This window comes from Serinus canaria, chromosome 12 (assembly GCF_022539315.1).
Source record: "Serinus canaria isolate serCan28SL12 chromosome 12, serCan2020, whole genome shotgun sequence".
Taxonomy (NCBI): Eukaryota; Metazoa; Chordata; class Aves; order Passeriformes; family Fringillidae; genus Serinus; species Serinus canaria.
The window spans coordinates 2,955,149-2,979,257 of NC_066326.1; the positions used below are offsets into that span (position 1 = coordinate 2,955,149).

At 41.9% G+C, this 24,109-nt stretch overlaps 1 protein-coding gene across 2 annotated transcripts in view; it reads left to right on the forward strand.

The window, feature by feature from the left end:
• Positions 1-24,109, forward strand: part of CNTN3 (contactin 3) — a 98,081-nt gene that overhangs the window by 45,658 nt on the left and 28,314 nt on the right. For both annotated transcript variants that reach the window (XM_050979437.1, XM_050979438.1), the window contains exons 4-7: positions 13,118-13,321; positions 14,390-14,492; positions 15,437-15,621; positions 22,413-22,549. In XM_050979437.1, the coding sequence (XP_050835394.1) occupies positions 13,118-13,321; positions 14,390-14,492; positions 15,437-15,621; positions 22,413-22,549 (629 nt within the window). The remainder of the gene's footprint in view (positions 1-13,117; positions 13,322-14,389; positions 14,493-15,436; positions 15,622-22,412; positions 22,550-24,109) is intronic.

The window sequence follows — 24,109 nt, forward strand, 5'->3', positions numbered from 1 at the left end:
CTATTGAGCCTCAAGTAGTATCTGGAAGGAACTGGTTTTATTGTTTTTAATTGATACGGTGTGTCGTTATTGAAGGGCTGTGATGTTCAACATTAGATCTGATTGCAAAGACAAGGTAATAAAAGCTAGACATTATATTCAATAATATAGGTGTTGTGGCCTCATAAATTTGGCAGAGTCCAAGCAGACACAGCCATAAAGTGGCAATTTTACAACTGTCTGAGCTTGCAGAATTTTTTCCCCTCTAAACTGATACATACTCTTAAATCATCTTTATAGCCTTGCAACAGCTTTGTCTTTCAGCAGCTGAGGAAATGGGTCATTCTCCCAGCTATCTATAAGAATTAGAATGATTAAATTTTCCTTCTAGATGCAGCCCAAGGCCTGAACTGGTCCAGCTGTGCCTACAGCTGTGCCCTGTGTGTGGCTTTGCACCCAGAGGTGATGGCCAAGCTGAGGCAACGCTGCCTGCCTCTGGCAGGGTTTAAATTGGAGGTGTGGAACAGGAGGTGATGCCAGACGTGCTCATGGTGCTGAGAACAGTGGTTGGAAGAGGTGAGAATTCCTCCTGCAGGCAGCAGATGGGAGGTGATTGACACCCCCACACTAATTGGGGTGCTCATGCAAACACAGAGCTGAGCTCTCCCACAATTACCAAATGGGGTTGAGAACTGGTACCAGAATTATTTCAAATCTTTGGATCTCTCTGAGAGTTGGAGGATTAACTGTTAAAATTTTCAGGAGACGTGGAGCAAGGTGCTAAAAAAACCCCTCTCCTTTCTGCACTGAAGTAAAGCTGTAGCAAGGTGACACAAAACACTCAGGGTGGGATGCAGGGCAGGAGGTCTGGGATAAAACATCCAGCCAGGAAGCAGAAGTGGTTTGTTAGGAAGAGCAGGGATGGTTTAGGACCAGCTGACCTGGCCTGAGGGATGTTCAGCCCTTTCCAGATCAGTGATCTGACTCTTTTTTTTAACTTGGAGTCTGTATTTATTGCGCTGAGCTATCAAATGATTCCAGACAATACTAATTCTAAAAACGTGCTCCACCAGCTTGTTTCCTCTCCCCCTGCAGCCCCCAAAATACTCTGCTTTTGTTTTCTGGTGTGTTGTGCAGTTCCTAAGATCTTGCTAACTTAATTGCACTTATTTCTTGCATTCTCTGCAAGAAGAGCCTTGATTAAATAGTGATTATTCCTCCATGTACAGCATCCCAGTTACAATAGAAACCAGTGCTCATCCCCAAAGAAATGCCAGCTCATAGTATGGAAAAAGAAAATTGCTTCCCTTCTGCAATTTATCATATTTTTTTCCTTGCTTATCTTAGGCACAGATATTTGCATAAGTCATATGAATGTCCCTTTTCAACAGGGAGCAAATTATTCCTGCAGTGAGCAGTGGTTTTGTCCTTCTGAGTGTGCAGTTCCAGCTCCTCTGGGCTCTGGACATCCAGCATTGAACCAGCAATGAAACTCCATTTGTGAATCACAAACCACTCCAGTACTTTATTTAGAGTTACCACATTTCCCCTTTCTGGAAGTTAAATAAAATTCCCTTTTTTAGCAGTCTTGTTTGGGATTTACTGACTGGAAGATTTGGTAAATGACTGGATTTGAGTGTGAAGACTTTTTCCCCCAAATATTTTTCTGATCCAGGCTGGTTTTATGTTAAATACCCTGAGTTGTCTCATAATTGAGCAGTGATGTTTGGATAATTAAGATGCTCATCTGTCATCATTCTGCATGGCCATACTTCTGCAACTTTGAATTCTGTTGCAGGGAACCTGTTAAAATTCCCTTTTTTTTTGCCACCAAAAATCAGAAATTCGTCTCACCCACATGCTCCAAAGGTAACATAATGTCAAAAATGGATTTAAGTAGCTCTCCTGCTACTTTTCCAGTTGTTACAACCTTTAAATTGCACTGAAATCTCTGCAGCTCTTTTGACTTTCTGCTGTGTTACTGTGATGTCTTTAATGGTTTTAAAGGGCTGTCGATCCAACAAACATCTCAATATCCCAGACTTGATGTTGGACACAGTTAATGTGCAGCTGGTTAAAAAACATTCATGGGATGCTAATTTTTGCCAATTCTGCCAAGAATGGGAAAAGCGAGACATATGGAGATCTAAAAATGATTTTTCTCTGCTACTGATTTTGTTCCAAAATTGGTATCTAACGAGTGACAAAGCCCTCAGTAAAGCAGAGCTGAGTTCCTGCAGGGTTTTACCTCCTGGTACCACTGTACTGTGTTGTGATTATTGTGTAGCTTGTCTTCAGCTGTTATTTCTGTTCCTGTGTATTGTGATTTATATTTGGTTAGTACAGTCAGTTTTCCTCAGCTGACATTGATTTTGGATTTATGAGGTGTTTCTGCTCTTTGAGAGAGGAGCAGGCAATGAGGCATGGTCCTTTTGTGTTGTCTGGGGGGGTTTAAAGCTGCTTTATACACAGAGAAAAAGATGATTTTTAATGGTAGAAGTGAAGATTTGCTTGGTGGTTATTTGAACACTTCAACAAATTTTGGTTTGCCTGGAAAAACCCTACATTAGTTTTACATGGGTGTTCTTCCTGCTGCATTATTCCCGTGGGAAATGTGACCATAACCCAGGAGAACTTAAATAAATAACAATAATTTTGTGGAGCTGTTGCTTGGAGAAATTGCAAGGAAATTCTGCTTTATCCCTAATTAGCCATGTGTGCTCTGTGCTCCTTTTCATGCAGTATGGCAGGGCTGTTCCTACATGGATAAAGCAGCAAGGATTTGTCCTCCCTCTTCGTGTAACTCCCTGATCAGTGGAGGTTTAATCCATAGATGAGGCAGGATTTGAAGGGCAGGGATCAATTCAGCTCACAGCATATTGTGTCAGAGTTGTGACATGCTGATAGGAAATTATATTAGATCATGGAGAAATAGATCCCAGTTTATTGCTCACTGTTTGCTGTGACAAATCCTTCACTGAATAATGCCATGTCTGTTCCAAATGAGTGCTTAGACTTGCAAATTTGTGCTCGTGCCTCTTGCATTGCCATTTGGAGACCTGCAAGTTCCAGCAGGGCTCTGCTTCATGAATAACATGGCATGGAAAGAGTCTCAGATGCCAGAAATATTTGGATGCTCTGATTGCTTCTCTCCTGCAACTCTTGAATAGCAGCATGCTGTTCTTTCAGGGAGCTATAAGCTGAATTAATTGTATGTGTTTGAATTTGGAAATGTTCTATACCTTTAAAGCAAAGTGAAGTTAAACAGGTGCAACTCCAGAATAGGATTTCTGTCCCACTGCACTGTCACAAACATATTTTATGAAAAATCCTTTCATTAGGATCTTTTTTCCTGAGAAGCTTCAGTTTCTCCATGTTTTGCCGCTTTGGAATGTGATTTGGAGAATTGTTGACCCAGCATGTGAAATTGTTTTTACTCAATGACCAATGACAGCACCTGTATTGAGGCTGTGAGCAGTCACAAGATTTTATCATCATTCTTTTCTCTTCCTTTCAAGCCTTCTGATGAAATCCCTTCTTCTGTTCTTTAGTATAGTTTTAATATATCATTTCCTTTTAATATAATATATATCATAAAATAATAAATCTGCCTTCTGAAGCATGGAGTCAAGATTCTCATCTCTTCCCTCGTCCTGGGACCCCTGTGAGCAGCACCACAGTGCACAGCAGTGTTTTGGGTTGGAAGAGACCTTAAAGGTCTGATTGCACCCCTGCCATGGCAGGGACACCTCCCCCTGTCCCAGGTGCTCCAGCCCCAGTGTCCAACCTGGCCTTGGGCACTGCCAGGGATCCAGGGCAGCCCCAGCTGCTCTGGGCACCTGTGCCAGGGCTGCCCACCTCTCACAGGTTACAATTCCCAGTATCCCATCTAAACTGCCCTTCCCCATCCTGGTTTGCAGCTCTGCTTCCTGCTGTCATTGCAGCCTGTGGATGACACACGCCTGGGCATCAGGAATAAATCACACTTGGAAAGCTTCCTGCACAAAAATGCATTTTGAGGAGAGTGGTACCTGGAATATTGTAAGAGCTTTGCCCTTAGAAATGGCTCCACAGTGTTCCTGTGCTGTTTCAATCTGCCAAGGAGAAATGGCATTTTTATTTAAAAACATATTTTTCAATAGTCCTGCTGGTGTCATCATCATCATCTGCACAAATTTCAGCTGACAGTTTGAAATCAAATGGTACCTGAGAGACCCTTATGTTTGTCCATATGAGGGGAAATAATACATGCTCACAGCTGGATCTTCCAGTGATTTCTGTCTGCCAGAGCATTATTTTCACCACCAGTACCAAACCAGTGCTGCAGAGACACTCTGCTGGGCACTTTGTCATATGCAGTCATTCTAAAGCACCTTTTTCTTTTGATAAACCTGTTTTCCAGGCTGAGGTAATCCAGGCTGAAATTGGTACATCTTATTTATAAATTATAAATTAATATCTATTTTATAGATTTATTATTATTACTATAAATATTATAATATTTTAATTATATATATATATATATATGTTTGTGCACCATCTTCATTTGCTTTATAGTGCTTGTTTTAAGCTGACAGGTAGTCCAGGCTGAAATTAGTACATCTTATTTATAAATGTATAGGAATTTATAAATATATAAACTTTTAAATTTATTTTTAAATATATAGTAATTTTATAGAATTATTATTATTAAAAATACTATAATATTATGATTAATATATATTTATATATTTATACATTTGTACACTGTCTTCAGTTGCTTTATAGTGCATGTTTTTAAGCTGACAGAGAGGTGGATAAATGACCTTAGAAGCTTTTAGCAGTTTCTTACCCCAAAACCTTACAGAGCTCTTGAGCTCCACATTCCAGTGTGGAATATCTCTTGGAAGAATGGAGGGATGGAAAGAAAAAGGGAGAAGTTGATTAGGAGGAACCAAATTGCAAGAAAAAAATTCAGGTTGAAGCTTTTCACTTTCCCAGTGCCAGGTATCTCAGTTCTGCCTGGGGGGAAAAGGAGAAAACTGGAGACAATAACTGCATTTGGCTCTCCACCAAGTTTATTTTTATCCCTAAATTGTGACTGTGGGGTGTTTCTCCTCCAACTCTTTATTATCTTCTCTACTGAAATATTTGGGTTTTTCTTTGCAAAGAGGATAATTGATTAGGAGGAGGCAGGAGGGAGGTGGCTGCAGTCCCAGCACTCAGAACAAGAGTACTGAAGGGAATTTTTGTTTTACACGAGGGTTTTATCAAGCACCTTCTCCTAAAAGAGTGCAAAGTACCAAATGAAAGTGTCACTAAGTACTGCTTCCACATATAAATATTGGTGCTTTACTTTGAAAATTGACTCCTGGGTTATTTCCATTAGTTTCCCTTGGTTTATGTCCCTAATATTTAACATTCACAAGAAATCAGATTTATTTTAGTTCAGCAATAAACTCAACGATCGCCTTTTTTATCCTCAAAATTATTACAGGCAGGAAGCAATTTTAAAATACTTCCAGCTATTGAAAAAGCACAACAGAGTTCTGGAAATGCTCTCAGCAATTAAATGTAAAGTTCTAGGGAGGTGATTAAAAGAACAGTTTGTCACTTGGAATGGATGTGGCTAATGGGGATGTATTTACATATTGCTTCCTAAAGCACTTTCTTACTTCTCTGCCTGCCTCCAGAGCTGGGGCTCTGCAATGACACAGCCAGTCTGGAACAATTAGTGCAGAAATGTGATGAGGAGGAACCAGTCCATGCCCTGCACAGCTCCAGGGGGAGCAAAACGGGGATTTTAATTCAGCACTGGGAGCCCAGAGCAGCAGAGCTGTTCTGTCAGGCTCTCATCAACATCTGGGCTGCCCTGGGAGCACTCAGGGGTGGTTCCCTGCCAGCTGAGGAGCACCTGGGGGTGCAAAGTCATGGTCAGGCTCCTGGCTGATGGTCCCTGGCCAGCATCAGCTCAGGCTGATGGTCCCTGGCCACATGATGGTCCCACGTGCTCAGCCCTTCTCCAGGGAATCCGTGGGATTTTTGGGGCCCCCCAGACAGAGGAGGAAATGAGAATCTGACTCCATGTTCTTAGAAGGCCAATTTATTATGATATAATATTAATTATATTGTATTAAGTGCTATATTAAACTGTACTAAAGAATGGAAAAAGGATACAGACAGAAGTCGTGGGGAGGAAAGATGAATCTGACTCCATGTTCTTAGAAGGCCAATTTATTATTCTATTCTATTCTATTCTATTCTATTCTATTCTATTCTATTCTATTCTATTCTATTCTATTCTATTCTATATTCTATTCTATTCTATATTCTATTCTATATTCTATTCTATATTCTATACTAAACTGTACTAAAGAATGGAAAAAGGATACAGACAGAAGTCATGGGGAGGAAAGATGAATCTGACTCCATGTTCTTAGAAGGCCAATTTATTATTTTATGATATTATATTAAGAATCGTATACTAAACTGTACTAAAGAATAGAGAAAGGATACAGCCAGAAGGCTACAAGGAATGGTCATGAAAACTTGTGACTCCTTCCAGAGTCCCAACACAGTGATTGGTCATTAAGTTAAAACAATTCACACTAAACAATCAAACAACCACCTGCTGGATAAACCATCTCCAAACCACATTCCAAAGCAGCAGAACACAGGAGAAGCAAATGAGATAATTATTGGTTTCATTCCTCTCTGAGGCTTCTCAGCTTCCCAGGAGAAGAAATCCTGGGGAAGGGATTTTTCCAGAAAATGTGACAGTGCCAGGAGACTTTGGGGTGGGACTGACCAGGAGAGGGTTGGTGTTAGGAAAGAAATCAGCTGCCAGTCTGGAGCATCTGTTTCCCAAGGATGAGCTGGGAAATGCTGGTGCTTTAATTACAGTGGTGAGCCTTGCTTGTGGCACTGCTTGGGATGATTTAGAAAAGCTCCAGAATTATTCAGGGGCTTCAGCCACCTTCAGTGTCTGTGTGACATCCCTGTGGCAGCTGAGCATGGGTGACACATCCTTGTGTGCAGTTACCTCCCCTGTGGCTGGGGGACAGCAGAAAAAAGGACAATTCAGTATTTTTGAAGAACTCCATCTGGTTTTGCATCAAACTAAAGCTCATTCCAAAATCAAAATAACAAGTGGACTCTTACCCTGTTTCGTTTAAAAATGAAAATCAGGTTTTGGCCTGAAGTGGGAACCTTGCAGCTTCAGCTGAAACATTTCAATATTCTCATTAAGTGAGTAGATTGGAATGGCAAGATATTGTGTGTGTTTGTGTCTCACTGCTCTCATTGTTCTGGGCTGTTCCACACACACAAGTTGCATGCCTGATTACCTGCACAGCAGGCTGAAAATTGATCTGGTATATTTTAGCTATGAAATAATTCACCTTTTATGCCAAAACAATTAATGTTATACATTAGTTTCAAATCAGAGTGTTGCCATTAGACTCTGGAATATAAAATTAATTTCTGGGGATACATTTTTCACTTTTGGTAGCTGGGCTTGCATTCCCATCACGCAGTTTGCATTTGGTGCAAACAGAAATTCAGCCAGAAGAGTTCTCCTGCAGAGTTCCTGTGAAATCCCAGTGGCTGGGAGCACACTGCACCTATTTTGAGCAGATCTCACTGTCTCATGGCACTCCTGCAGGCCACAGGTCAAGCCTGGCACAGAGGTTTTGTAATTGTCATTATTTTTATAGAGAGAACATGAACCAAAAGTAAATACCAGCCCCATTTGTTCTCTGAAGTGTGACTGCAGCTAAAGACTTTTTCATTATCAGTGATGGAGCTACCTGAATGCCCAGGATCCCCCTGGAAATGCAAACCTTGGTTTGGTTTCTTTTCCCCAGCTGCACAAGCCTAGGGTAGTTTTTAATTTCTGAGCAGTGATTGTGTGCAGGAATGTGCCCCAAATCCTTGAAATTATCTACAGTTTCTCTCAAATAATATTCTAAACTGGTTTTTCATTGCCAAAATGCTGCCATTCCTCACAGAGGCACCTTGTGACATCTTAAGCTCCAGTTTACACAAATGTTATGGGAGCACACGAACACCTTGTCCTCCAGAGCAGGAGATTTTTATTTGGAAAGCAATTTTTAATGTTTTCCAGGAGAAATGAGGGAGATGTTGCTTGGTTTGTGGCACAGGGAAGGTGACACCAAGAGCAGCTGGTGGTGGGGGCAGACCAGGGGAGGATGGGCTGCTGAACTGAGTGCAGGAAAATTGGCCCAAGTCAGGAAGGAAAAGTATTGAGGAGCAGCTTGAATTAATTTATGTAAAATAAAAGTAGTTCTACCCCTGGGAGCACTGACATTCCATTATCCCAGTCCCACAGCAGTGTAATCCAAGGATTTGCCTGCAGGGAGGTGAGGGCACTTTGCACCCCAGAGCCTCCTCTGGGACCTTAATGCACTTTTACCCCATTAATTAATCTCCTGCTTTTGGGGTGGTCTGTTTGCACTTTCCCAGAGGTTGCTGTGCAGACAGCCAGAGCTGCAGCAGGGTGAAAAAAGGACATTTTTGTGGGGGATTGTCCCCCAAAGCCCAGCCTGAATGCTCAGTGTGAGCACTCAGAGCTCCTCCTGAGAGAGTGAGGGGTGCTCATCCCCAAACTGCTCCCTTTTCTGCCACTCCATCACACTTGCAGCTGAAATGATGAACTAATGATGAACTAATTGGTTTCTGCCTTAATTAGGGAGTCTGTTATTATCCTCTCCAAATCAGTGTTACTTTTCCATCCCTTTCCACCTAAGGTAGATCATTCCCAATAGCTGTTTTGCTGCAGATTTCCGTGGTTTTAATTGCAGTTTCTGTCATTGCTAAATTCTGTCTGATGACTTTCTTGGAAACAGTTCTCCAGGAGCCACGTGCCATCCTGTGGGATAGGCAGAGAGCCACTGGGGGACAAAAAATTCCAGGATATTTCAGCTTCTCCTGGTGTTTCTGCTACAGAATATTGTCAGATCAGAGCTGGAGAAGTGCATAATCCCAAATAATTGGGATTTGGGTATCAGAGATGGACAAGAAACTTCTTTATGTTTTGGTGGTTGGTTTTTTGTGTGTTTGGGTTTTTTTTGTTTTTTTTATTTTGGGGGGTTTTTAACCTTGAAGTATTGTTCAGTCAGCTCCATGCTCCCCAAAATCAAGAATTTTCATTTCTTGCCAGTTTTATTTCTGGAAACTCCCACTTGGCTAATTCAAATCCCATCAGTTTGGAGGATTTTAAATGTGTTTCAGAAGAACATTGTTCACTTCCCTGACTTGGGGCTATTTTAGAAGTCTCAGTTTTGTGTGAATTATGGGGCTGGCAGGTATTAAGCAGGTGTAAAGAAGTGATGGCCCAGAAGACAAGGAGCAAAAGCTGGCATTATTTATGCAAATAGTGAATAAAATGAACTTTTTGAATTATTTTTCTCCTTTTGATTATGGGTCTGCGTGCCTTTTTCCCCCCCTAAATTCTGCTTTTCCAACTTCCTGAATTTAATTACAGTTTGGGGTTTCCACCACTGCTGTTGTCACTTAAATTCTGTTTACAAGAAGTCAAATCACCCTGGTTCTGTAAGTGATCTTCCAGTGACGTGTTTGTCTCACTCAGAAGAAATGTGCAATTTCTTTAAGTTCTATATTTCTAAAATTCTTTAAATGTTATTTAAAACCAAATTTTCAAAAGGATGTGCATAAACTTCAGCCTTGACTTTGAACATAGTTAAAAACCAATAAATGTGTGGGTTTTACCCCATTGTGTTCCTTCAGCCAAGAGTAATTTGGGTTTTTTTCAGGTTCATAAGTAGCAGGAAATGACCCTGGTAAACCCCAAAGGCCGTGGTGATTTAATTGTTGAATTTCACAAAGAATTCAGGTTTAAAAATGACAGGTAATTTCATGAGCATTTTTTTAATTGAGCACTTAGGTGCACAAAAGGCCTGGAACAGTGTGAACATGCTGAGTGTGTTGGAAACTGCTCAGTAAATAATAATCAAATAATGCAAAATAAAGAGAAGCCGCCAACCAAGCCGTAGTAAACAAATAAAAATTGAGTAATAACTGTAATTTCCAATACCTTATCCATGTATGGTCGCCAAATAAGGAAAAAATGCATTGGAAAGCAAAGGCTTGGAACTCAGAGGAAGCCCAGGAGAGACATATTACTTCCATTTATAACAGAAAATCAACTGAAAACTTGTAATTGACAGAAAGGGAGTGAGTTTGTGTCCCTGGAGGTGCCCTAAGATCAGCAACAGGCAAATGGTGTAAACATAATAAATCACACCACAAGTTGTTTAATATGATTTTTTTTTTTTTTTTTTTGGAAAATAAGAGTGCAATTTTTTAAGGACAATAAATATAAAATGAGGTGGTGGGGCACGGGGCCAGAAATACCCCACTTTTTTAAGGGAGTCAGTGAAAATAAGTGTTGAATGGGGAATTAAGAGTGTTTATTCATGGGTTGAAGGACTCAATTAAACTGGAACTCACTCTGCATGGCTGCCAGAATCCCAGTGACTGATTTCAGGGGCTTTATTCTGGACTTAACCCCACATCCCAGCAAGAAAATGAAGCTGCTTCTTTTCCTGCTGCATCTCCAGATCTCCACACTGTCCTGGACAACTTTTTTCCTTTTATTTTCTCCTTTTTTAAAGCATGAAATAATATTTTGAGCAAGGAAAATAATATTTTTGAGCAGGTGGTTCAGTAAATACCAGAAGCAGTCAAGCCTGGTGTCCCCCACGGCTGCCTCGTGGGTGTCTGAGTTTGGTGTGGAGGTGAAAATTGGGGTTTTTTGGTCCCTACCTTGGTGTGCAGCCCTTCCATCAGCCCTGTGATCACTGTGACCCCCCAGCTCCTCTGCAGAAAGAGTTCCCCTCTGTTCCCTGCCTTTCCCATTTGGAAAGACCCCACACTCCTTGCTCCCTCAGACCATGTGGTCCCCTTCACCCTCCTCAGGTGTGCTCTCTTTTTTCTTTAGTTTTGGAATCATTTAAAGCTTCCCACTGCACTGATTCCCCCATTGTTTCCTGATGAATCCTTGCTGCCTTCCTTTCCATGAATTAATTGCACCCCTGAGCTCTGGAGGAAGGAATTGTGGTGAAAGCCATCGGTGATCCTGCAGGTCCACAGGGTGATGGCTTTGCAGGTCTTTTCCTCCTTATGGTTCTGGTTTTGGCAGTAAATACTCCTAATATTTATTTGTTTGTAAATACTATTTAAAATATTTATTTTTAGTTTTTTATTTTCCTTTCTTTCTAATATTTCTAAATATGACCGAAGTTTAACTCCTGAGCCTGTTAATGGTTGGCCCAGGCCACTGCTGCAAAATTATTATAATGGAGGAGGTTTAAATATTGATAGAAGAAAATTAAATGCAGGTTAATGATCAGCCATTTCATTTGATGCCTTTTTTGCAGCAGGCAGCCTATACATATCTTAATAATTTCATTTATTGAGTGGTTTTTTTCACCTGCACAGTGTTACCTTGTGTTAAATTGTCCCGTTGGCTTTGGCAGCCTGGGGAGGGGTGGAGGGCTCAGCTTGTGTCACCTTCTCATTTCATGGTGCACCCAGATTTGTGCACCCTCAAATTAAAGCTGTGCAGGAAGGGCTGATCTCCATTCCGTGGGGGCAGTGCCAGTGCTGCAGACACTGCAACACAAGAGGGGTCAATCAAGCTGTAATCATTGCTAATTAGCACTTCCAGAAGCTGTAATCTTTGTGTAAGTGCCACGTGGGTGAAAAAATTATTCCTTGCTTAGAACCCCATTAAAAATTTATTTTCCTTTGATCCTGTAGGAAGTGAATGAGACCAACACGTGGCCTGGCACAGGAAGGGGCTTTTGCCAATTAAAAAAGGCTCAGAGTGATGCTCAGGAAACAAAACCAATTCAGTGGATTTTTTTTTTGCCAAATCTCTTGGTTTCTCTTTTGAGGTGTGGGTTTGGTTTTTTCCCTTTCAAATAATCATAATGACTGGTAGCCAGGGCTACTTTGCCACATCACACAGAAATGGTTTTAATGGAGTTTTTATGGATTTTTGTATGAAAAAAATAGTTTTGCTGAGTGATGAGCCCTACTGGGAATTTAGGCTTCTTCTGACATTCTTATCACATGGATTCTGCTGTCCTGTTTCTACCTGCTAATCATCTGGCTGAGCAGTTGAGCAGCTACTGAATGAATAATCTTTCCATTTTAGCAAAGTTTGCTCTCGTTTTTGCTGTCTGCTCCTATTTCCGTGCATATTAAATTAAAAATAAAAGAGAGAAAAGAAGGAGATTTAAGCAAACCTGCTAATATTCTGGATTTCTTTTGCCTTTTTTTCATCTGCTGGAGGAGATGGTGAAAAAAATGGGGGTTTTGCTAGTTTCTGGTACTTTTTAAGATGTATTTTTCTCTGTCAGTGGCTCTGTTTATTACACAGTACAGTACTGTAAATAATGCAGTGCTGTCAAATATAGCAATAAAGTGCTCTTTGAAGTGAAAAAAGGTGGAAAAATCCTACCAACCACCTTTGCATGTGTGTTTTTCCCCACACCAGAGATGGTGAAAAAACCTGGGGGGTTTTGCTGGTTTCTGGTACTTTTTAAACTGTGTTTTTCTCAGTCCTTGGCTCTTTGTTGCACAGTACAGAACTGTAAATCATGCAGGGTGTTGTGTTTGCAGGGATCCCCGTGGCAGGGAGGAATGATGAATCTGACTCTGTGTTCTCAGAAGGCTAATGTATTATTTTGTGAGAATATATTATATTAAAGAATACTATGCTAAATTATACTAAAGAATACAGAAAAGGCTAACAAGATAATAATGAAAATTCGTGACTCTCTCCAGAGCCCTGACACAGCTTGGCCCTGGTTGGCCAAAGAGTGAAAACAACTCCCACAGAATGCAATGGAACAATCACCTGTGGGTGAACAATCTCCAAACACATTCCACATGGGCACAACACAGGAGAAGCAAATGAGATAAGAATTGTTTTCCTTTTCTCTGAGGCTTCTCAGCTTCCCAGGAGAAAAACCCTGGGCAAAGGGAATGTTCAGAGAATGTGAATGCCACAGCAATGCTGTCAAATACAGCAATAAAGCGCTCTTTGAAGGCAAAAAACGTGGAATAATCCTACCAAACCCCTCTGCTTGTGTTGTTTTTCCCCACCCAGAGCTGTCGTTTGCCTGGATCTTCAACGAGTACCCGTCGTTCGTGCAGGAGGACAGCCGGCGCTTCGTGTCCCAGGAGACAGGACACCTGTACATAGCCAAGGTGGAGCCCTCGGACGTGGGCAACTACAGCTGTGTGGTGACCAGCAGGGCCAGCAGGAGCCCCGTGCTGGGCTCCCCCACGCCGCTGGTGCTGCGCACGGACGGTACGAGAGCCAGGGGACACGAGTGACGCGCACGTGCTGGGGTGTCCTGGGCAGAAAGGGGATGCATTTCTGGACCTCGGTGTTCTTAGAGTTCCAGAAGTGAGCGTGGGTTGGAGGAGGAAATTGGCACCTCTCCAAGCACACTGGTCCAGCCAGCAGTCCATCAGTTCTCTCCTCCTCCAGAAAGGAATCAAAGCGATTGTTATTTACACTCTGTTACAAAAATGTAAACATCAGAAGGTTTAAGAGAACTTTAGAGGAACAGGGTGACAGGGAACCACCAGGAGCCTGGGAGCATTCCCAGCATCACTCAGTTCCCAGAGTTCTTGGCTCTTGCAGCATAAATTCTCCTGTGTTGTCCTGTCGTTGTCACCTTTGTGATGAAGGGATGGGACCGCCATGGGGCTAAGAACGATTTATTGCTCAGATAAACATCAGTCTCAGAGGCTGAGAGGTTTTAGGGGAGCAAGAACTCGGCCACAGCTCAGAGTAGTCACAAGTTCTTTGTTACAAGGCAGTAGAGAACTTTCTAACCCAATACACAGTTGCCACAGGGTTTATTTTGCTTTTCTGACCCATCACCTTTACTGACTTCTGCTGCACTGGGGATACTTTTATGCAGTGGGCAATTATCACATGCACACACCTGTGCTTCTGTCAGAACTTCTCTTAGTTTATTCCATACAACCCCACCCCTAAATTATAAACCCTTCACCATCTTACCAGTTTCTCACTTACTAATGGCATATTCTCACCTATAGCTATAGAAACATAACTTTATGATTTTTCTGCCTAATGTCTGTGTGTTTCATTTTTGCATCAATCCAAGCGTCTCTCAAGGCTGCAGATCAAACCCTTCAGTGTCTGTGGAAGTTTCTGTTTTTCCAATTCCCACATTCAAGCTTTCTTCTAAGATAAACTCTGTTGCATCCTATCTCTGTCCCTGATATCACTGTGCTTCCCTTTATAAGCAGATTGTCGGAGAAATAATCTTGAATTGCAAAAGACAGAAAGAAAACCCTTTGAAAATCACCTTGGAAATTTGACCTTCTCAATTGTCTCTCACAGGTGTGATGGGGGAATACGAGCCCAAAATAGAAGTTCAGTTCCCTGAGACCCTGGCAGCAGCCAAAGGCTCCACTGTGAAGCTGGAGTGCTTTGCACTGGGAAAGTAAGTGTTCATCTTCACTGAAAGCTGAAGCACTTTGGGTTCACCTGCACAAGAGCTGTGGGACTCTGGTGTTTCCCCAGCACCTGATTTTGGTCATCACAGCTCCTGCCTTGGAATGAGAGGGCAAAGACTCTTGGAGTGTATTTTGATTTTGTATAGAATTAGGATGTCTGTTGGCAGCACAGGAATTCACATTTCATTTCAGATTAGTAGATTCAGTGTGGTTTTGCATATGACCTTTGAGCTAAGTCTCTTTTCTTTGTGCAAGGATATGGTGCTGAAGCCTGTGAGAATGTTGTCTGAATTTTCCCCTTAAATGCACTCGATGCTTTCATAATATTGTTCTTTCTTTATAGGCAAAATAAAGATTGAAATGCATTTCTCCTCTGAGTGATGCTTCACTGGCAGCTGATACCTTTTCTCTTTCCCAGATGATCTGAGAATGCATTTGTGTTTCTGTAAATGTATTTATTTACCAGTGTGGGGTTTGTTTGCAGGCAGTTTGTCAGGTGCCCATGTCAGGTTGATAACTTGATCACACACAATTGCCTTGGCTCCTGGAGAGGGGAGGGAAAGTTTGCAAATCAGAGAATTAAAGGCTGCTGGAGGATGGCAGTTCCAAAAGACTTGCCTGGATTCCTCCTCGTTGGAAGCCACTGGTGAATCTCACCCATCCTCTGGGGAGGCCAGTACAAGAAATGTTGGAATTATTGGGCATTCACAGAGTTATTCCTGACAAATCTGGGACCACAAATTCAGCATAGGAATCAGCAGGGAATGCAAATCAGGTGCCTGAGTGTCTGACCATCTGTCATGTGCAGTGTGGTTCCTGCTTTTTACACAGCCTGGAAGTCACTGCTGAATTTGGTTTGCTTTAAGTGTCTCATTATGACAATCAAGGACTTTAAGCAAAACTGTTTAAAATCTCATTACTCTCTCTTTAGCCCCGTGCCTCAGATTAACTGGAGAAGAACTGACGGGCTGCCATTTCCAAGTAAAATAAAGCTGAGGAAATCCAATGGCATGATTGAAATCCCTAATTTCCAGCAGGAGGATGCAGGGCTCTATGAATGCATTACTGAAAACTCCAGGGGCAAAAACATTGCAAGAGGACGTCTCACTTACTATGGTAGGAGACCTCTGGTTTGTCTCTCCCACCTTTCTTCACTCATGAAACACAAACTGCTCTGGGGTACTCTGGAATTTCCACTTTCTGCACTTCCATCGGGCATTTGGGCTTAAAAATCCATGGCATTTTAAGTGCCTCCAGAAAACGAGAATTTCTGCAGCAGTTTCTTGGTAAAGTCTCTAAGAAATGGCTTAAAAGCTCACAAGGATTGCTGAGAGTAAAGCACAGTGTGCTTCTGCTTGGTTTTTTTCTCTGATGGAAAGACTTTTTTTTTTTTTAAAGAACATTTCTTCTTGGTCCATTGGTGAAACCTTCAATTTTCAGTCAATTGGATTTATTTGGGGGATCATTTAGGCCTCCCATTTGTGGGAAGTACAAATTTTGTCTTGCTTTGTGAAAAGATTACTGATGGATATTCTCAATCCTGTGCTTTCAAAACAGCCAATTTTATTTTAAAATGAGTAAATAAATGGGAGGATATAATCCAGTATAGGAAATGAAATAATATGAAATTTTATAGCTGGAAAAAAAGCAGTCTCTTGTGCATTTGAGGCTATAGAATGAAATGAGTATCAGCAAAGCACACTGGTGGTGGTGGTGTAAAGCGAGAGTGATTTGCAACAAAGTGGTAATTGGCAATTTTTGTTAAAGCCAGATCTCAGCAAATATCATTTTCTTTACTTCAATGGCAATTTAAACAGTGATTCTGACTCTGCCTGGGAATGTTTCCCTCATGGAGGAATATTTGAGCAAGGAGATGGATTTTGAGTTGGAGACAGGCACAGAGCACAGCTCCTCTGCAGCTGGGAGCAAGTTCTTTAGTGCCTCTCCACGGGGAGCAGCTGGCTGCTGGAGCACACACACTCTGCTCCTTGAACATTTTACTTTAAGGCACAATAGATTTTGTAAGGAGGAAGGGAAAGTTCTCTCCTTGCCAACTTCCAAATTAATCTTTACACTGAATGAAGGCCCTGCTGTTGGGAATGTCCAAGGTCAAGTTGGGCAGGGGGCTTGAAGCAACACAAATTTTCCAGGCACTGATTGTAATTACGACTTTTTGAGAAATCCTGTGCTTGACACCGGGCAGTAAATCCAAGCTGCTTCACCTGCCAGTGCCCCCTGCCCTGCCAAACTTGGCACTGTGCATTTTATTTTTAAATAAAATTTAAAATTTTTTATTAAGTGACCTTTTTTTTTTTTTTTGCTTGAAAGTTCCAGAGTTAGGGTCTGTACATGATTTTGTTTCAACATTCCTATGGCAGTGTTACATCAGGGCAGTTGGGAGATACATCACTGGAAATTAGATATAAATTAGAATAGATAAAAATAGATAGAAAAATTAGGTATAAAATAGAGTGGATTTGTTCATCAGGCCTTGTAATTCCAGCAGTGCCATTCCTGGGGTTCCTGCCCTGCTGCCCCAGATCTTCTTTGCTCATTAAGGGGCCACAGAGCTGAAATAAAGGATGTTGCTAATGAACAAAAGCAACCCAGCTGCAGTCCTGTGACAGTGGAGTCACTGAGAACGTTTCCAGTGCAAATCTGGACAGGGATTTGAGCCCTCAGATGGGAGTTCCTGTTCCAGGAGGAGTGGCTGCCCCTGTTTGGAGCCATCCCTGATAGGGATGTTTATCTTGAGAAGAATAATGAGAGCTGTAGTGGCAGTAATGGCACTCCAACTGTTTTTTTTCATTTGTTCTGCTTCATGGAACCCATTCTGCAGAATTAAACAGATTTAAGTAATCCTTCTTATTTTGGTGCTTGCTTTGTTGCTGCACTTGGAATTCCAACAAGCCTGGATTCAGGATAAGAGCATTTATAACTTCTTTTGATCATTCAAAGTTTTATTACTGAAGATAATTTCTTCTGATGGGCTGCCACCTCCTCTATCTGTCTGGTGAAGAAATCTAACCACATCCCACTCAGATTCCAGTAAAAAATCAATATTTCAGGAAGTTGTTCTAAAAGCAGATGAGGATTTGGGGGAAATTAATGCAATAAACTGAAGACATAGAGTAAAAAAACAGCCATCTGCCAGAAAGTACCAATACTGTCAAAAATGCACAAATCTGCTGCTTTTAGGGAATGGTGGCTGCTCTTAGAACATTTAGAAGTTTAAGGTGTGTCTGCTTATCAAACGTAGAAAAATAGAAACACTGCAAAAGTACAAATGTCTTTTTATTTCAATAGTGACAACATTCATTTTCCTCTGGGCAGAACAAAGCACATTTCTGCCTGACCCAAAAAAAAAAAAAAAACCCAGTATGAGAAGGATTGGGGTTAATGTTTTGCAAGTTGTCGTGGTGAAATAATATGGAAAAGAAATCTTTAGGCAGAAAAAATACTGATAAAAATCGTTCATGTGCCTGAAAAACAGGTTTTTCTTTCTTTGCAAACTTTAAGGATTCTTTTTAAATGTAACATGAAGCTGGTCCTAAGCCAAAGCTTGAAACATTCATTGCTCTGCTATGAAGTGAAACATTCCCATTCTGATTGGTTTTATGAGCTGCAACTGCAAAGTTTAAAATCTGAAAATCAGGTTTTCCAGTTCATAAATAGTTTGGTTAAAAGCATTCCTTTTTCATCCATTAATGAGTCACAGCCTTGAAGCCACAAAGCCCTTGAACACCTTCACTCCTGTCCACAGCCAGTTTCCCAAGAATTCCTATAAATCTGTCACATCTGTAGCTCCTGAAAGAAATGAAATGAGTCTGTTTTATTGTAATAATGGTGTGTTTTAAATATAGCTCTCAACCCATAGTTGGAGTTGATAATTAAAATAGATATTCTAGACCAGATATTCTGGGTTCAGTGCAATACTCACAGACCATTAATCTTCCTTTTCTCTCCTGAAGGATTTTATCAGGAAAAGCCTGACATCAAATGTTCAGGTTTTTTGTCCTTTTTACAGTTCCAACATTTGTTAAATGCCAGTTTTCTGCTCAGGAGAGCTCAGATTGTGCTAAAAATAGGAGCAGATTATCCAGCTTTGATTGAATGTAGAACCTGAAGATTTAAATAATTTGCTTTCCCTTTATTAGCGTGTTCGTTTGTCATCGCTTTTAGCTTCCCATAAAGAGATAACAGGGGAAAAAAAGGATCCACAGAGGTGTTTCATGGCAGAGAAACATGAGAGGAGAGGAAACAATTGTGGTTTTGTCTTTTAGGATGCGGTTAAACATGAAGCACAGGAAAGATATGTAAAGCAATTAATTTAAGGTATAATTGAAGGAAATATATTCTTAATTAGCCCATGCTGATATACCAAAAGTCCTGCTTGGCAGTACCAAGGTAAAAGTGTTTGACAGGGAGAAAGAAATTCTGCTGCTGTTCTCCTTTTGCTCTGCAGTGCTGGTCTGTGGTAACAAAGACAAAATCCCCCAGGAATCAGCAGAATCTACCTCATTTTTTAGTTTGTTAACAAATGTTGGTGTATTTTGGGCTTTTTTTTTTTTTTTAATAATCTATCAGCAAAACTAAACTGAAGCAGTTATTTGTGTATGTGGAAGAATATCTCTGTTCAAAGTTTGGATCTGATGGTCTTGTGCTTGACATGTCTTCAAAGTTACACATGACTGAATAATATCAATGAGTTGCTGAGTTTGATCACCTGGAGTTTAATTGCTAATGCTGTCAAACAATAGAATTTTCTTGCTGCCCAGACAAATAGTTTTTCTTCTTTTACATACCAAAGCTTTTCCCAGTGATTTGGAATTACCTGGTGCTTGAGGGCATTCTTATTTTCCAGTGGGAGCCAAAAAATGGATATTTTAGAGGTGTCTCAGCTGCTTCTCCAGGCCCAGCTGTTTCAGCAGAACAGAAGTGATTTGTGCTTGAATCCTTGGAGTTTGAGGTGAAATAAGGGTTCATCCCTGCTGCAGCCATCAGTGCCAGGCCTGACTTTGAGACAGGAAAACTGGGGGTTTCTTTTGGGGTGGGTTTTTCTCTCCTGGTTCCTTCACATCACCCCCTCTTCTGCTCTGGGAAGTTCTTTCTGCTCTGACTTTCTTGCCCAGCTGCTGAGCTCCCCAGATGTGTTCCAGAGAGTTCCAGCCCAGCTTTTATAGTGGAAATGGCAGAGCAAAATTGCAAGTGTAAGAAGGGAAGATTTTGTGTGAATGCTGTTCTGGAGGAGCTCCCCAGGGGCTTTGGCCCCCAGCAGGAATCTTGGCCCTGAAGTTCTGCCTTCCCTTCACTCCATTCCTGTAGAATTAAAACCAGATTTTTGTTGGATTCTCTCACTCATGTTGTGATGCACTGTGCATGGTTAGCCCACAAATAATTCCCAAATCCCAGCACAGCCTCTGGAAGGTGTCACTTCTTCAGCCAAAAGCATCCTGGCGGTTGTTCTTCCTTCACATCAACCCCCAGGACATCACAAAGGACTTTGTAAAATCTGAAAAATTGGGTTTTCCTTCCCTTCTGGCCTACAGGGGAGGCCTGGAGTGTAATGGAGCAGCAGTTGTATCCTGGCTGGAAGAGCAGGGTGGTGCTAAGCACCAAGAGAGATGAGAAGCCTCTCCCTGGGATGCTTTTGATGAAGTTACACACTTGTTCCCTCCCTGCCTCTGGGACCACGAGCTCTGCAAGGAATATTTTAGGCTAAAACAGCTGAAGCACAATCCAGGCTGGTGCTTTTCCAAGTGACTGGCCATGGAGCTGATGGCTAACCTGCTTCAGAAAATCACTTCCCTACGAGCATCTCGTCCTGGGGGAGCTCCAGATGAACCTTTCATGAAGATTGCACAGCAAGTTCCCAAGAATTCTTAATATTATCCTAAAATACAGATTCCCGTCACAGCCTCCAACCCTGCACTGTGAACTCCTTTAAAATTAACTTCCACCCTCTCAGCTTACAGGACAATGTCTATTTTAACTTGAAAATAGTTTATATTTTCCCTGCTTTCAAGTGGAGATGGGCAGCAGATGTTGAATATCCTCATGTATGGATCCAGCAGTAATTGAAGCACTGCTGAGTGTTGCAGAAATATTTAGGTGTGCACAGAGCTCATTGCAAGGAGCCCTGAGCTTTCATTCCCTTGACACATGTGGGGCAAATTCCCCCAGTGACAATGTGGGGTGAAGCAAGGGCTGGCTTCAGCTCCAGTGTTGTGACATGGGCTTTGAGGATTTAACCCCAGTTAACACCAGTGAAAATGTGCATCCATGTGACACAAAGGTCATCCTGTCTTTGGCAGCTGACCTTGATAAAGAGGGTGCAAAAAACAAATTATCCCCAAATCTGTGAAAGGTGTTGATGAGAAAACAAACAAAAAAAAGAAATATTCAGAGGTTTTTAGCAAATACTGATTGAATTCCAGTATTTATTAGTAGTTCAAACCTCAGTGAATACATTTTAGGAAGTTTTCTGTTAGAAGTTAACCCTAAATATGGATCCATAAATCATAACTAGATTAACAATCATTGTTATAAAAGCCTGGTGCTGTACATGGTGGTGCTGAGGTCTTTTCACTGCATTGCAGAGCATTGAGAGGAAATGTCCATGCTAGGAAAGAAGGAATCTTTTCAAATGGAATTGGTGCCAGCCGTGCTGGGCTGGTGCTGGGGCAGGGGAAGCTCCAGCTCTCAGCTGTGCCCACTTCCCTCGTGCCCAGGGGCAATTCATTAATTTCCTGGCCTGAGTTAATTGCTGCTGAGCTCCATGGTAGGGGGAGTTCAGTGGGAATCAATCTGACCTTCTGTCCTTCCTCAGCTCATGGAGTAAACAATGTTTTCCTACATCACCAGGGTCTTGTTTTCTCCCTGCTGCTTTCACTGAGGGTGGTAGGAGATTTTCCTGAATTACTGACTTAAGAGAAGCAAATTGACTCTGGAAAATTCTAGCTAAATGTTTGCAGCCAAGTTTCACCCTGCTCTTTCATCTGTTTTTTTTTGTTTGTTTCCATAGGCCATATCCAGAATTTATCTTTTCTTGGAGAAACAGCATAGGCTGAGATGATGAACCTTCTAGTAAATTAAATAAATTCAAAAAAAATGCACAAATTACCTATAAGATAGTGTGGAACTGATGTGTGAAACAGCACTAAAGGAATAAAAATAAATTACTGTTGTCTTTCATGCACTGATGTTTATTTTCCAAGTGAGCTTTCTACTTCCTGTGAAAGCTGTAATGGATGTTTTAAATATCTTTACAGTTTTAACTGTATTTTGGGTAATTCTGAAGGATGTCTGGTTATATTGCTTCAAATTTTGGCTTTAAAAAATAGTGATTTTTATGGACTTTATTCTACTGGTTTACATTACCCAAATTCTCTGCCAGGACTTCTGCTTTCAAAAACAATCTCATCTATCCATGTGTTCATCCAGTTAAGTGCTGCCTTGCATTAGAAAGCAATTTAAATGGTATTTAGCACTAAGACTGACATACCATTATTTTTTTTTAGGACTGAAAGGATTCTCTCCAGCATTAATTTGATGATTTAGCCACATCACTTATTTAATTTCAGTCCTCCCATTAAAGTCTTTCTCTCACATTTGCCTCAATTGCAAAGTGATGTTGTTTAATCATTAGTGATTTTAATATTGGTTTCCCCAGTCCAGCTGCAGTGATCTGTACTCTCAGTTTCCTTCTGGCTCAGTGCTCATAATAAAAATGTGTAAGAGGAGTAATAAGTGATTTATTTCATCAGGGGGCTCTGAGCAGAACCAGTGGGAAGCTGTGTGGGTGCAGATGAGGCTGTGCAGATGAGGATGAGTTGTGTGCCCATTAACCCTCTGGTTGTGATCTGGAGCAGTAACTTGGGGGTGTTTGCTGTGTGCTTCACCTGCAGCAAAGCCTCACTGGGTGCAGCCCATACAGGATGTGGAAGTGGCTGTGGAGGACACCTTGTCCTGGGACTGCAGAGCCAGTGGGAAGCCCAAACCCTCCTACAGGTGGCTGAAGAATGGAGAGCAGCTGGCAATCGAGGTAACATCCTGTGGGGAAAAGTGGAGCTGTGTCAAATTAACAATGTCCATGCAAAGAGGAGAGTCCAGAGTTCCCTGGGCTTAGCCAAGAGAAGTTTTGACACTGGGTTTGTATTTTTTGAGAGCATCCTGATGAAGCCTCAATAGCTGCAAAGACAAATTTTGCTGTACAAAAATATTCCAGCTAAAAGCAGATTGAAAACCAACAGAACCACAGAAAGAAACATGGAAGGAATGACTGCAGAAGAAGTTTAATAATGTTATAAATAACTATAAATAAGGGATGCAGAGCTTGAATTATTTTACTATATTTGCAGCTGGCATTTCATTAAAGGTAGTAAGAAAATATTTTCCAACTTCTTGGCAAAACTCCTGAAGCTTCAGGGGTTTACCACTCCTTGTTGCAAAGAATGGAATACAAACAGCAGCATTACATAGATATTTGCTTTAATGCAGTAAATTAATTGAAAGGAATGCATTTGGTAACAGGGAAGAGAGGTTGAACTCAGAAGGGGAAAGGTCAGAAATGCAGAACAGGATCTGGTACCCCTTATTTACTGATTTTAAATCTCACTGCTCCTTTGGAAAGCAGCCCCTTTCAGGTTATCAGGAATATGAACTCAGGCCCTTCTGCCCTTGGCCAGTGCCTTGTGCTCAGCACTGGATTTTGGGGGAGAAAGGGCCTGCTCAGGTGAATTCACTGGGTGGTTCTGAGCAGTGAGCAGAGCACTGGAAAGCCTTTCTGAGGTCTGTGCTGGCTAAAATGAGTGCTGGTGTTGTGTGGACAGGCTAAATGAGGGAGCACAAAGTCTCTGGCAGGTTTAAGAGCATTGTTGCTGTGCCACACAGAGTCACTGAGGCAAGGGGCTCCTTTTACCTCAGGGAGCACAGAAATACCTTGGAATCATTCAGAATCCTGTTTCTCCAGTTTGGAGTGTTGCTGTGCAGCCTCTTGGCTGTGCCTTCCCTTGGAGCAGGGGGGAGCTCTTTGGGGAGCAGGGGAGCAGAGGGGTTCTGTGTGTGCAGTGATCAGCTGTCCTCTGCTCCTTGGGTCTCCTCCACAAACATCTTCCACTCAGGAGCAGATCTTCCCTAGGAGCAGCACCTTGGGATGTGCAGGGGGGATCTGGGCGTGGGCACTCAGCTCTTTCCCCTTTGGGATTGTTGTCTGTCTGTCTGTCTGTCTGTCTGTCTGTCTGAGCCCCTCGCACTCAGGAGCTGCCAGGGAAGGAGCTGAGCTGTCCTGGAGTCACCCCAGATGCAAAATGCATCCCTCAGAGAACACTTCTGGGCAGGCTCTTTGGGGTTCTGTGCATTCCTGGGTCTCTGGTTTCCCCCAGAGCTGTTCCCCAGCGCTGCTGCTGCTCCTTTGGTTTTGTCTCTCCCCTTTTGTCACCAGCTCTGCCCCTCAGATCAGTCACTCCTGCTGTAACTGAGCTTTCCAAAACAAGCCAGGTGAGGAGCCCCAGGTACTTGAGTGGCTGTGCTGGCTCCAGGCCCTTCAGTTTGTGGCTGTGGTTTGATGGCTGCTGGAATTTTTTTCTGCAGTGTTGGAGCTCAT